General features: G+C 34.1%; 1 protein-coding gene across 1 annotated transcript; it reads left to right on the forward strand.

Annotated features, from left to right (window-relative positions):
* Positions 1 to 12,408: 12,408 nt before the first annotated feature.
* On the forward strand, positions 12,409 to 13,782 carry LOC141485861 (uncharacterized). Its single transcript, XM_074183414.1, has one exon. It carries the CDS (start codon positions 12,409 to 12,411, stop codon positions 13,780 to 13,782), a length of 1,374 nt encoding a protein of 457 aa, XP_074039515.1.
* Positions 13,783 to 14,111: the final 329 nt, after the last annotated feature.

Raw genomic sequence — 14,111 nt, forward strand, 5'->3', positions numbered from 1 at the left:
GGATGACACATCACTTCTAATTTCGGACAAAGACGACACAATTTTGAAAAAAAAATGTAACACGGTGTCAAATCATTATTACTACGGTTTCATCACAGGCAACAAATCTGTTCAAATCATGAAATTAAAATCAATAAGAATGAAAACACATTTTTTTTATCCGATGAATGTAAATTTTTGGGATTCACGCTAGATAATTGTGTGAAAATTCATCGTAAGAAACTGTTATTGAAACTAAGTTTTGTTTCGTATCTGATACGAAATCCTAAGCCAAAATTAACCACTGAACAGTTAGTAAATTATTTCTATGCACATATAGAATCCAGAATCATGTATGGCATTTGCCTTTGTGGCTTCAAATGTATTTATTGCCCAAAAAAAGATTATACGAATATTAACAGGCGTTAATCAGAGAACCTCCTACAGAGATTTATAGAAACATTTGAAAATTCTAACTTTCCCGGATATTTTCATGTTTGAAATATGTGTATTCATACACACCAATAGGTTGAAATATGATCGCATTTGTGTTAGGAATCACACGATAAAAGGTAAGACCTCGTTAGTCCTTAGCTCGCACAAGTTTCTCAACTTCTGAGAGTTGTCGTTCTTAGGGGGGCGACAGCTGATTAACGGAAAAAACAGATTTTTTTAAACAGATTTCATCTTACCACAATGTAAATACCAGAAAGTGCAATGATTTTTACATAAATCCCGTCAAATATAATAAAACCGCTAACTCAACTTCTTACTAGGTGCTAAAACTTTATAACAAACTGCCCGAATCATTTTGATAGAATTCAGGTTTTCAAAACCACCGTTAAAAGGTTTAATTAGATCATAATTTTCATACCAAAATTTTCAATTTTATGAATAAATGAATATCTCTATAATTTTTTGTATAGTCTCACATTTGAATACTGACAGATATTCGGAAATGTGAGAATTTACAGGGTGTTACATCTGAATTAAGGAAGTTTGTACCAACTATAGCCGGAAATAATGGAAAAACGTTAAAGCATATTGAAAAAGCTATATCTGCCAATTTTCAGTCAATTTTCAGGCGCTGTATCCTGTATATTTCAATAGTTAACTAAATGAAACTAACTTTGAAATATGGCCATTCTTTCGCAGTGTTTGGAATTCCGAAGTTTTTTGAAAAGCAGATTTATAAACAGCATTTTTATTTTGATTTCAAATTTAAATTGACCACAAATTGACACAAATACCTGCAGCATTAGATAGATAGGAAAAATGTTTAGCTATATTTCTAGATCTAGCTGAAGCATTCGATACCGTTGATCATGGTATGCTATTAAAAAGTAACATGGGTATGGTCTACGTGTTGGACTACTCTACAAAATTTTGGAAGACTATCTATCACATAGGACATAAATGTCTAATTGATAATAACCTGAATGAGGCAATGAAAATTGAAACAGCAACCATAGAGAACAGTTCCAGGTGCCATATTATTTCTTGTTCAGATCAGTAGTATCTGTTTCTGAGTATAAATACAAAAAACCTAAATTACATTCACCCTATTGCAGAACGATCAACCATGAATAACATAACGGAAACTGTTCTAATATATACAACGGATTGCAATTGTGATGTAACAGAAAAAAATACAAATGATTAGGTATATTGAGATTCATTGTGGATTGACCTATGAGATGGGATAACCACATAAACTATTTTGTAAAATGGCTCAGAATTGAGCCACAATTGAGAAATGTCCTGAATTAAAAAAAATTTGATCACCACATACCAGTCTCTAGTAGAATCTGTAATGAGATATTGTATTGCTGCTTGGGGTGGTACTTTTGACAATATCCCTGATATCCTACAAATATCAAAAGACAATCTTGAAAACATTATTCAAAAAACCCAAACTGTACTCTACGGAATGTCTTCACACTTCAAGAAAAGTGTGAAAAATAAACAAGATTCGTCACTAATTCATCCATAAACCTACCAGCATTCAATAAAAGTCACATACAAGATGTATTTTTTATCATAGTCAAAAGGTATTCAATCTTCTGCCAGCCAGCATGGGAAATATTTCAATCAATCAGAATATTCAATATGTTCAATACCAAACTTTTCGATTTATTCGGCTAGAGAGAAACGATGTTCAGCAAACTCGTCATAATTCCCAATATTCATTAATCGGAATGTATGTATATAGATATAGAACAAAACTTGGAAAATATCTTTGGGTGATGAGCAGAACGGAAGTGTACTCTTTTAACACAAGTTATTCCAATATTTCGATAAAATTCATTATCATCTTCAAAGAAAAGCTACAAAATTTGTGTGGTGATAGTACAATATAAAAATGATTATGAAAAGTCTCAAACTTACTGTTAGTGAGGATGGCCGTGTCGAAAAGAATGTTACATTTAAACAATTGAAATATGTCAATACAATAAAACAAGTCACTACTTCAAAAGAGGTTGACTCCTCACTAAAGAAGATTATTGAAATGAAATTTACTAAAAATCGTTATTTGTTTTAAAATTATGGATTACCGGTAAAAGCCATGTAGTTGAAGAACATAGAGAGAGACAACAAACAATTGACAACGACAGTTGTCATGTGATTCAATTTAAAAAAGTGTGTTAGTTTGTCGATGATAAAACTATGGAACAAAGGAGAACTGTTATGGTGCAAGTGTAATCAGAGACATCTGCTGTTCTATAAGTAACTCAGTCAGCAAAGACTGTCCTTCAACTAAGTCAACTATAGATATAGGGTAGTTAATAACAGTGAATACTCCACTTAGGTGCATCCATCCTCACATTTAGGGTAATAAAACTGTATGTAAACTCTAAATGATGTTCAAAAGAATTTCCCTACTACTACTACTACTAATACTATCCATTTTACCATTAACCATTTTTACTCAAAAAACACTTCGAGAAATTGGTTATTGGCTGTAAATCGGAAACAATACGGTTATATAAATCTTACACTTCTTTCTGTGAACTTTAATTATAGTTCTGTGTGAAATTTCTTTTGCCAAGTATACGTGACATTCATTATCGTTCGACTCTTTGTTATTTGTAACCTGCATTTTCGTATAGAAAATTAACCAAAAACTTTGAAACGCCCCCCGATTATTTATGAATGGAGTATTTTTATTTTGTTCTCTGACAATTAAATCAGAGATGGATGTAATTCCACGGTATCGTGACGGACAGTGTTTTCAATACGTAATTTAATGCTTTGAAACTCGGTTCTGCATCAGTAACGAGCTGATTCATTCTCCAAGAAATAATTGGCGATCAACAAAAGTGTTGTTTCTCTTATAAAAACACCGCGGCTGTTTCATATGATTTACCAAGTGAATTCCTATAAACTTCAACGAGAATCTTGTCGTAGAGTATCTTCAACAGATTATTTGTAATGACTAACTTATGGCAATTCCACTAACCTGTACATTTAGTATAGTTAGAAGTATCAGGAAAGAAGTAAACTACTTATGGATATTTTATAGTACTTAACGATATTTTACAGTATAAATACTGTTGGGATCCCAAGTTTGGTTTTTGGACTTGCTGGGTCCCTTCTAGTGTACTGTATACTATTAAATAATGCGAAGTAGGTAATTAAGTAACAAACTTCATTCTGTCACACTTTGTTTAAAGATTTCACAGAATGTCGAATACGATAATTGGTTTATTCAGTTTAATTTGATGTAAGAAACAGTATTACTAAACTTATACAAATGAGAATCTTTGATATTCTCCCTAATGAACTAACACTTCTTACTTAATGTGATGTTTTCTCGTTATTCCCGCAATAGAACTCTGATCGGGAAAGGTTTAGAGTAAAACACATTTTTACTGCTCAATACCAAATATATTCTATACATTCAAACTACTCGTTTTACCATGACCCTTTCTCCCGGCTCGACACTCGCTGTGATATACGAGGAGCAGAAACTAACTATATTACACTACCTTCCCCTAAAAGAAAAACTAAGTACACTATTTACAATCTATCGTAATTCAGTCTATGAACAGGTTTTATTTCCCGTCTGGGTCAAGTATTCATATTTTCTCTTATATCTGATACAAAATCATCCCTAACAACTTTCACAATTTCTACAACAGTATCATCAACATTTGGAACGGCTTGAACATTTTTTCTGTCGACTCACTACTAGTTATAGTTAGGGCAGAAATATTAAAATGATTTTTTTTATTTGATTCAAGTGTCTTTAAATGAAATCAAACAATTGAAATATCCCAATGGAATAATAATATGATCACCATTGTATAAATTAAATCTTTAATTCTTTTTTTCTAAAAAATAATCTTTGAAATTATTCAAATAAAAATTTTCTGAAACAACAGTGTAAGAAGCACCGGTATCTAAATTAAATGTGTATGGCTTTACTTTACAATCTAATATGTACAAAGAAAGATCAACTGATCCTTCCAAATAGTTTTGTGTTTTTTCATTTGAACGAAATTTATTAGTTCTGTTTACTTGTTTTTCCCTACAAACAGTTGCAAGTGACCCTTTTTTTTACATACATGACGAACATATTCACGAATTAAACAATTATCAGTCTGGTGGTTTCTTCGTCCACAAACTAGACATTTTGGCTGTTTGGAGGGGGGGCTCCTGACGTAGATGCTCGTGACGTACCTTTCACCGGTACTGGCAATGTACCGTGACCTTGTTCTTTTCCCTTTTTCTTGAAACCAGCCTGGGCATAATGTAATTCAGATTCCTTCTTGATGAAACATTGGGAGATGAAGTTGCAAGTGCTGCTGATTTTGCTGCGGCAATATCCACAATTTCCTTAAACGTAATCGTACATTTCTCTTCCACGAGTCTCTTTCATAAAAAATAATGAAAATGTCTCTCAAAACTATTTTCACATCATCATTTCCAAATTGACAAGTCCCCGCTAAACTTTTCAATCTAGCTCCCCATTCCTTAACAGTATCATTCGACATCTTTTTAGCAGTATAGAACTTGTATCCAGCAGCAAAAACACTATCACTAGGTTTGAAATGTTCTGTTAATAACGGACACAACTCAGAATACCTTTTCGTTTCAGGTTCATCAGGAATACACAAATTGTGAACTAATTTATAAGTCTCTTCGTTGAGAATGTTCAATAAAATAGCACTTTTTCGTTATGTAACCTCTTCTTGAAAATCGGACAGTCACATTAAACCGGGTCAAATTTACCTACGTAAATGTCCGATGTATTCCGTAGCCATTTTTTTTTGAAAACAGAAAAAAAATACGTCGGTTCACCAAACAAAGTTATTTGAACTGTTTCTGAAAACCTCGTCGCCACTTGTGATGTTTTCTCGTTATTCCCTTAATACTCAGAACTCTGGCCAAACTTCGATGCTATGGCTCTCCAGCTTTCTGAAAGAATGTTTGCTGCAAGTGGCTGTCGATGGATATCTCGAATACTTTTATCACCAACGCTAGTGTTCCCCAGGGATCCATATTATCTTCAACCCTTTCTCATTGTATGTCAATGACTTAATGAAAAAAACCAAGAATCCAATATATTGCTTTGCTGTGGACAGCACACTTGTCACGTCACTCCATTTGGATTCCAGGATATTGGCTGCGGATGCACATTTCCACCGGCAGCTGGAAGTTGGATACAGTGAAGTCAGCACAGAAAATTCTGTTTTCTGCTTCAATGAGTTCGTTGTAAGTTAAAATGGACGCCAATATGGCACAATCATATCGCTTTAATTGCAAAGGCTGTCTCCCAAATGCTTGGAACACTGTTCAAAACCAGAAAACTGTACACACCTCAGCAACATTTGATGCTTAATTGAGCTCAGATCAGACTTCCTTTGGAGTATTGTTCTCATGTATGCAGCTCCGCTCCTAAGTATATCCTGAAGCTGCTGGTTTCCATCTAGGAAAGAGCCATCCACCGAATTTTAGACGCAAGCATCACTTGCAACCTTAATAGTCTGAAACATCAAAGTATATTATAGATAATTTCACGGGAGGTGTTCAAGTGACTTGGCATTACAAATACGCGACGGACTATGGCTGCTCATCGTTCTGAGGTTCAACAGCACTTAGAACTTCATAGTTAGAAACTCTCTCATCTGGAGAACTGCGTTTATGTGGAATAAACTCCATAAGAACGTTTTTCCAAATGAATTTAATGTCCAGCGATTCAAATCCAATATGAATCGCTACTTTCGTACAGACACCGCTCTTATAGCGCCTTCAGGATTTTCCTGTAGTACTTGTGTTTCGTCCTTGAGAAAAATAGACCGCCGAACTTTCGAAATAAAAAATATCAATTGGTATCAACACAGATCAAACGAGAAGAGTTATCGATTGAATTAGAAACTTTTATAGTTTCTTTTGAGGGACGTCAATAACAACGTCATGAATGGGATCGACAGAAAACGCTGGATGCTATTACTTAGTTAACAGCTTGCATTGTAAACTGCAGAGAGAGTAGGAGAGCTAATTCTCATTGCTGCCCAAACTTGGCTTTGCGACGGACCATCGATAACACCTTCGTTTATCTTTGATTTTCATGGTTTTATTTTTTCGTGAATAGTTGCTTTCTTCCTAAGACGACTCTTCATTGAGGGTAGAGGAGTTCAAATATTGTGCCATATCAAAACAGCTCTGCAGGAAATGAGACTATGAATGATGATTTGACACTTTTTTGGGTGTGTTACTGAGTTTACGGTGATTTGTGTCCATTGAGAGCTCATCGGACAAATTGTTTTTGATAGGTATCCATTTTGTTTAAAACCTATCGAATATTTGTTACTAAGAACTGTTGAGATATAACTTACAATAATCACAAAACACTTCTTTTGATACTAATCTTGACTTTCAGTCAAATTAGGCTAAAAAATAAGAGTGAAGGTACATAAATTTACAACAGGCTGCAAATGTGTGTAATTGTTCAAAACATAGTTAAAAATGATATTTTAAAATTTCGAATGATTGCGATGACTGGAAAAAAAATGTATTCGAGGTCAGATAAAAAATCTCGTAAAAAATTGGTTTTTCGCGATTTTCAGGAAAACGGTAAGATTTATCATAAAATAACTTCAGATGAAAATTGTAGACCATGAAATTCTCTACAAAAAATATTTCATTACTTTTTCTTCTTAGAGCCACCGTTTCTGAGATACGACAAGTCAAAAAGTTGTAATTTAAGTGAAAATATTTTTCTATTGGTACACATGAGTATAAATATAAGAATTATCAGGTAGAATAAAATCCAGTTCTATAATTTGTACGCTAGTGTAACCTTGAGCCAACATCTGTCTCCCTGTTCAATTGTGTGCGTGAATGATGAATTTATGACAGTTCCTACCAGTCAACAGAAATTTCTTGCAAATACTCGCAACAAATCTCGGTTCATTTCAATGTTGAAGGATAAGTTTATTGGCGAAAATATATTGGTTAAGCAGGCTAATAACGATGCCGACGTACTGATTATTGAAACAGCTGTAGAGCAATTTAATTTGACAAATACAACTATTGTTGTTGGTGAAGATGTAGACTTACTCTACTTCTTACTGCTCGAACTCCACCTGAAAAAACTATTTTCTTTCTAAAGGCAGGAAAAGCTCAATGTTAAACCGAAATATATATAGTACATGATTTTGAATCCTTTGCAAAGAGTCAAAATCATGTACTATTTTTACACGTAATAACTGGCTGTGATACGAGGTCTGCATTTTACATGAGGGGTAAAGTAACAGTCTTTAAAATGTTTGAAAAACAAGATTTACTTCAATGTGCTGAAGTCTTCAAAAAAAGTAATTCGACCCAACAAGAAATTATCACCAACAGGATTCAGTTTCTTCTTTCTATGTACAAAGCTTCGAAAAAACCACCTGCTTAGATAAGTATCGATATGCATGTTTCGTAAAAAACACTAAAAATGAGAAACAAGTGCAATTAGCTTGTCTTCCTCCAACCTCAGTTACCGCTCACCAACATCTTTTCCGGGTATATGAACAAGTTCAAGTGTGGCTTGGTTATCAGCTAGACCCAAAGACTGGGATTGGAAGTTGGTCGACAATGCATTAGAACCTATTCAGACTTAACTCCCACCTGCGCCGGAAAAACTACTGAACACAATTTTTGCAACTGTAAAAAGGGATGCAGCGCTTAATGTGGTTGTAAAAAAGTTGGACTGGTGTGTTCTCTGGCATGTACACATTGTCAAGGCCAGTCATGTTCTAATGCCGAATCACCAATAGTGGATGATTCATTTAATACCAACGAAAAAAACATACGATACATCACTCTTGACGCAGTTCACCTACACCCAGGATGAACATCAAGAAGAAGATCAAGAAGAAGAAGACCGAGAAGAAGAACGACAGGAAGAAGTATTTGAAGGTTATGACTCAGATGAATAAATTTTTACATTTCTTTAATTTCATTCGCTTTTATAATTTCCAACCATTCCTTATATATTTAATTATGCAAGTTTTCAATTTGACAGAATCACAACAGACATGTGGAATAGGCCTACTGAGGAAACCACGTTAAAAAAAACGCGCTAAGTACACTACCTCATAGGTGGCGTGGAAACGTGTGAATATAATGACGATTACAACTTTTACAACTTTTCGATCTCGTATCTCAGAAACGGTGGCTCTAAGAAAAAAGTATTGATACATTTTTTAAGAGAATTTTATGATCTATAATTTTTATCTGAAGTTATTTTATGATAAAACTTACTGTTTTCCTGAAAATCGCGAAAAACCAATTTTTCGAGATTTTTCACCTTTGACCACGAATAATTTTTTTTCCAGGCATCGCAATCATTCAGAATTTTAAAATCTTATGTTTAACTATGTTTTTGAACAATTACACGCGTTTGCATTGTTGTCAATTTATTTACCTTCCAGTGTCTAGATTGACCGGATTATAAGATAGTTTTTAGATTTTTATTTCTCTCTATTATTTTTGTATTTGATAAACCAAATGGAAAATGGAACTTACTTGTACAACTTATTCTTAAATACCTAACATTCACTATCAGTGTGAAAGCAGCCACGAGTTCTAGCCATGGATTTGTCGATGCGAAGCGGGAGATCCGATAATCAGCGGCTCCCAAAATACGGAACAAATTAATGGCCAGCCATGAATTTACTGAACAACCTGAAATGTATGCGATTGAAAACAAGTATAACAATAAATCCTCCATATCAAAAATTGTCGAGAATATCAAGTCATTAGAAATCGTTGGAATATATACATATGAGTTTAAAGAAAATCCATGATTCATCAAATCCATAACTTATTGAAATATTTCGTGGATGGAGATTTTTTTGGAAATGCATTCAGCATTCAGCATACAGAATAAGACCCTTATGCCAAAATATTTTGTCGGGCAGAAAATCAACCCCCACCCCGAAATAAATAATTTTCAAAGAAAGATCCATAACTCTTTCAAATATTGTTTGGATTGCGATTTTTTTCTGTAAATGTATTGATTTTAGCGTACTTGAGAAGACCCATATGCCAAAATATTTTGTCGGGCAGAAAATCAACCTCCACCCCGAATTAAATGATTTTCAAAGAAAAATCCATAACTCTTTCAAATATTGTTTGAAATGGGATTTTTTTCTTTGAATGTATTCATTTTAGCGTACTCAAGAAGAACCCTATGCCAAAATATTTTGTCGGGCAGAAAATCAACCCCCACCCCGAATAAAATAATTTTCAAAGAAAAATCCATAACTCTTTCAAATATTGTTTGAAATGGGATTTTTTTCTTTGAATGTATTCATTTCAGCGTACTCAAGAAGAACCCTATGCCAAAATATTTTGTCGGGCAGAAAATCAACCCCCACCCCGAATTAAATAATTTTAAAAGAAAAATCCATAACTCTTTCAAATATTGTTTGAATTGGGATTTTTTTCTTTCAATGTATTCATTTTAGCGTACTTAAAGAGAACCCTATGTCAAAATATTTTGTCGGGCAGAAAATCAACCCCCACCCCGAATAAAATAATTTTCAAAGAAAAATCCATAACTCTTTCAAATATTGTTTGAATTGGGATTTTTTTCTTTGAATGTATTCATTTTAGCGTACTCAAGAAGAACCCTATGCCAAAATATTTTGTCGGGCAGAAAATCAACCCCCACCCCGAATTAAATGATTTTCAAAGAAAAATCCATAACTCTTTCAAATATTGTTTGAATTGGGATTTTTTTTTTCAATGTATTCATTTTAGCGTACTTAAAGAGAACCCTATGTCAAAATATTTTGTCGGGCAGAAAATCAACCCCCACCCCGAATAAAATAATTTTCAAAGAAAAATCCATAACTCTTTCAAATATTGTTTGAAATGGGATTTTTTTCTTTGAATGTATTCATTTTAGCGTACTCAAGAAGAACCCTATGCCAAAATATTTTGTCGGGCAGAAAATCAACCCCCACCCCGAATTAAATGATTTTCAAAGAAAAATCCATAACTCTTTCAAATATTGTTTGAATTGGGATTTTTTTCTTTCAATGTATTCATTTTAGCGTACTTAAAGAGAACCCTATGTCAAAATATTTTGTCGGGCAGAAAATCAACCCCCACCCCGAATAAAATAATTTTCAAAGAAAAATCCATAACTCTTTCAAATATTGTTTGAAATGGGATTTTTTTCTTTGAATGTATTCATTTTAGCGTACTCAAGAAGAACCCTATGCCAAAATATTTTGTCGGGCAGAAAATCAACCCCCACCCCGAATAAAATAATTTTCAAAGAAAAATCCATAACTCTTTAAAATATAATTTTGATTGGGAATTTTTTCTTTGAATGTATTCATTTCAGCGCACTCTAAAAGACCCCTGTGTCAAAATATTTTGTCGGGCAGAAAATCAACCCCCACTCCGAATAAAATAATTTTCTGAAAAAAATCCATAACTCTTTGAAATACTGTTTGAATTGGAAATTTTTTCTATGAATGTATTCATTTTAGCGTACTTAAAAAGACCCTTATGTCAAAATATTTTGTCGGGCAGAAAATCAACCCCCGAATAAAATAATTTTCTGATAAAAATACATAACAAAACATTCAAGTTTTGGACGATACAAGAAAGTCACATAGGAATTAAAAGACTCCGATCACGATAAATCAAACCAATTTGATCTATATTTGATGACAGAAGAAGAAAAACAATGTTTAATATGTGGAAAATTTTTCAAAATACGAGGATTGAAAATCCACATGCGAAAAGTGCATTCTGAATCAATCGATACTACAAGTTCCTATAAAAATTCCAATCCCGATAATGATTTCGAAGAAGAATTTGATCCTGGAAACAAAGAAGTTCCATTTCATATCCATTTATCTAATTTGAGAAGAAATATACATATTATTAAACGTATTCTGAAGGCTGCAAGGTTACTCTCTGCAATTACCCTCACAAAATTAATTAACGAATGTGTATCCAGGAATTCCTTCACTGCTTGGAAAAATTTGCTCATGTTTGCTTATAAAAGTTTTAGTATTCAGAGAACTAAAGATAATCGAAACATTTCAATCACAACAATAGTGAAGAAAAATTTGAATAGTTTCAATAATAACATTACTATATCGACTAATTGTTATGCCAAAATTTCGAATAAACATACAAATTATAATAACATCCCCAAAAAACAAGTACTCTCGAAAGTTTCTGACGGTGATATAACAGCAGCTGTTAGATTTCTCTGTTCTACTGATAGTCCTGCTGAATTTGATGCTGCAACATAGGAAAAATTACGAAGTAAACTTCCTGCTTCTAAAAGATTATACAATTCTGGACAAAACACAACTTCCTCTGGAAGTCTACGCTTGTAGATGTTCTCAGAGCAGTGGGATCTTTTCGCAACGGTTCTTGTGGAGGTCTTGATTCATTGCGACCGTCCCATATTCAAGATATGCCAAGCTATAGTTCCGGTAGTTGTGGCGAACATCTTTTGAATTCTTTAACGAACCTTTCTAATATGCATCTTTCTGGAAATGTCAATCAAGATATACGTCCTATTTTATATGGTGCTTCTTTATGTGCGTTAAAGAAAAATACTGGCGGTCTACGTCCTATAGCTGTTGGAAATTTTTATCGACGTTTAGTAGCGAAACTTGCTTGTTTCAATTTACGAGAAAGTCTTGGAAATCAATTTCGTCCCCAACAATTTGGATTCGAAACAAATGGTGGTTGCGAGGCAGTAGCCCATGCTGCCCGATGTTATATTAATCAAAACCCTAACCCAGTTGAAAAAGTTTTTCTGAAACTTGATTTTAAGAATGCATTCAATACTATAGACAGGAATTTCATGTTACATTCGGTGGCTAACGTCATACCAGACATATATCCTTTTATTGAACAATGTTACAGTCTTTCTTAATATTTGGTAACGAAATTATAATGTCCGAACAAGGAGTACACCAGGGAGATCCACTTGGACCACTATTGTTCTGTCTTTCTATTCATCATATTATAACTAAAATATCCACTGAATTCAACGGCTGGTATCTGGATGATGGTTCAATTGGTGACAAAGCAAATGTGGTATTAGAAAATTTTCGTTACACAATAAGTCATTCGAAAGACCTGGGACTTGAACTAAATTTCGAGAAATGCGAACTCATTTTTCTGGATAAACAGGACCCTAACATCATCGATCAATTTAACCTAATAGCTCCTGGTATACGAGTGATTGAAAAACCCAATTGGTTTCTTCTTGGTGTCCCATTATCTGATGATGCCTTAAAATTTTGTTTGCAAGAAAAATTACAATCACTTCGTGTCATGTCAGGACGTTTATCTATTTTACCAACACATGTCGCATTCCATTTATTGAAAAATTCATTAGCCATTCCAAAATTATCGTATATTTTGAGGTGCAGCCCTACTTGGCATGACGAACAGGGATTACAAAATGTCGATGACGAATTAAGAAGGATGCTGGAACTCATTACTAATAACCGTATCGAAGACGAAACTTGGTTACAGGCATCACTTCCAGTTTCTAGAGGAGGATTAGGAATTCGTTCAGCCACTTCACTCGCTCTGCCATCATTTCTGTCCTCATTTTGCAGTGTTTCCGATCTGATAGAAATTATCTTACAATACCCAAAGCCAATATCTGATTGTGTTTTTGATCGGGGAAAATCTCGTTGGGAATCTAAAACTGGCCAAACAATGAAAATTGAAGACATGAAAAACCAGAAGGCATGGGATAAACCATTACTAGATCAAGCAACTAGTATTTTACTGAAGACAGCTTCTGACACTTCAAAAAATAAGGCTCGTCTTCTCGCAGTAACTGTGCAAGAATCTGGTGCTTGGTTGAATGCTGTTCCTGTAGCATCACTTGGGACTCTATTGGATGACGACTCTTTCAGACTTGCCATCGGATTTCGACTTGGTACACCACTGTGTGTTCAACCCATTTGTAAATGTGGTGCATTTGTGGATGAATCAGGTACTCATGGGTTGAGCTGTCGTTTTAGCGCTGGTCGTTTATCTCGCCATTATGCAATTAATGATCTAATCAAAAGGGCTTTAACTTCAGCAAAAATTCCTGCGATTTTAGAACCCATAGGCTCAAGTCGAGACGACGGAAAACGGCCGGATGGTATGACACTTGTTCCATGGAAAAATGGTAAATCTGTTGTTTGGGACTTGTCTAGATACATTAGCAACTTGCCATCTTCCTGCTACTTCTGCGAAAGCCGGTGCTGCTGCTTCTTTAGGAGAAAGTTCCAAACTACGGAAATATCAGAATTTGGGAAATAATTATATCTTTTGCCCAATAGCTTGTGAAACGTTTGGTGTTTTTGGCTCTGAAGCCTTATTTTTCATCAACGAAATTGGAAAAAAGGTAACCGATGAAACCCTCGAATCAAGAGCCACATCTTTTCTCATTCAGAAAATTAGTGTAGCCATCCAAAGAGGAAATGCAGCTTCGTTTTTCGGTACTCTCCCTGATTCCAAAAAACTTGATGAAATTTACTTTCCTGAAAACCAATTTCATAAAGAAAAGAGGTAATAAGAAACCATTTTATGAAATTAAAATAGAAGCAAATGGAAAGAATACTTTCTCTCAGCAAAATTCTCAAATGGGT

Source organism: Leptinotarsa decemlineata, unplaced genomic scaffold (assembly GCF_025532065.1).
Source record: "Leptinotarsa decemlineata unplaced genomic scaffold, Ldec_3_MD MMD2_tig00026340_RagTag_RagTag, whole genome shotgun sequence".
Classification (NCBI taxonomy): Eukaryota; Metazoa; Arthropoda; class Insecta; order Coleoptera; family Chrysomelidae; genus Leptinotarsa; species Leptinotarsa decemlineata.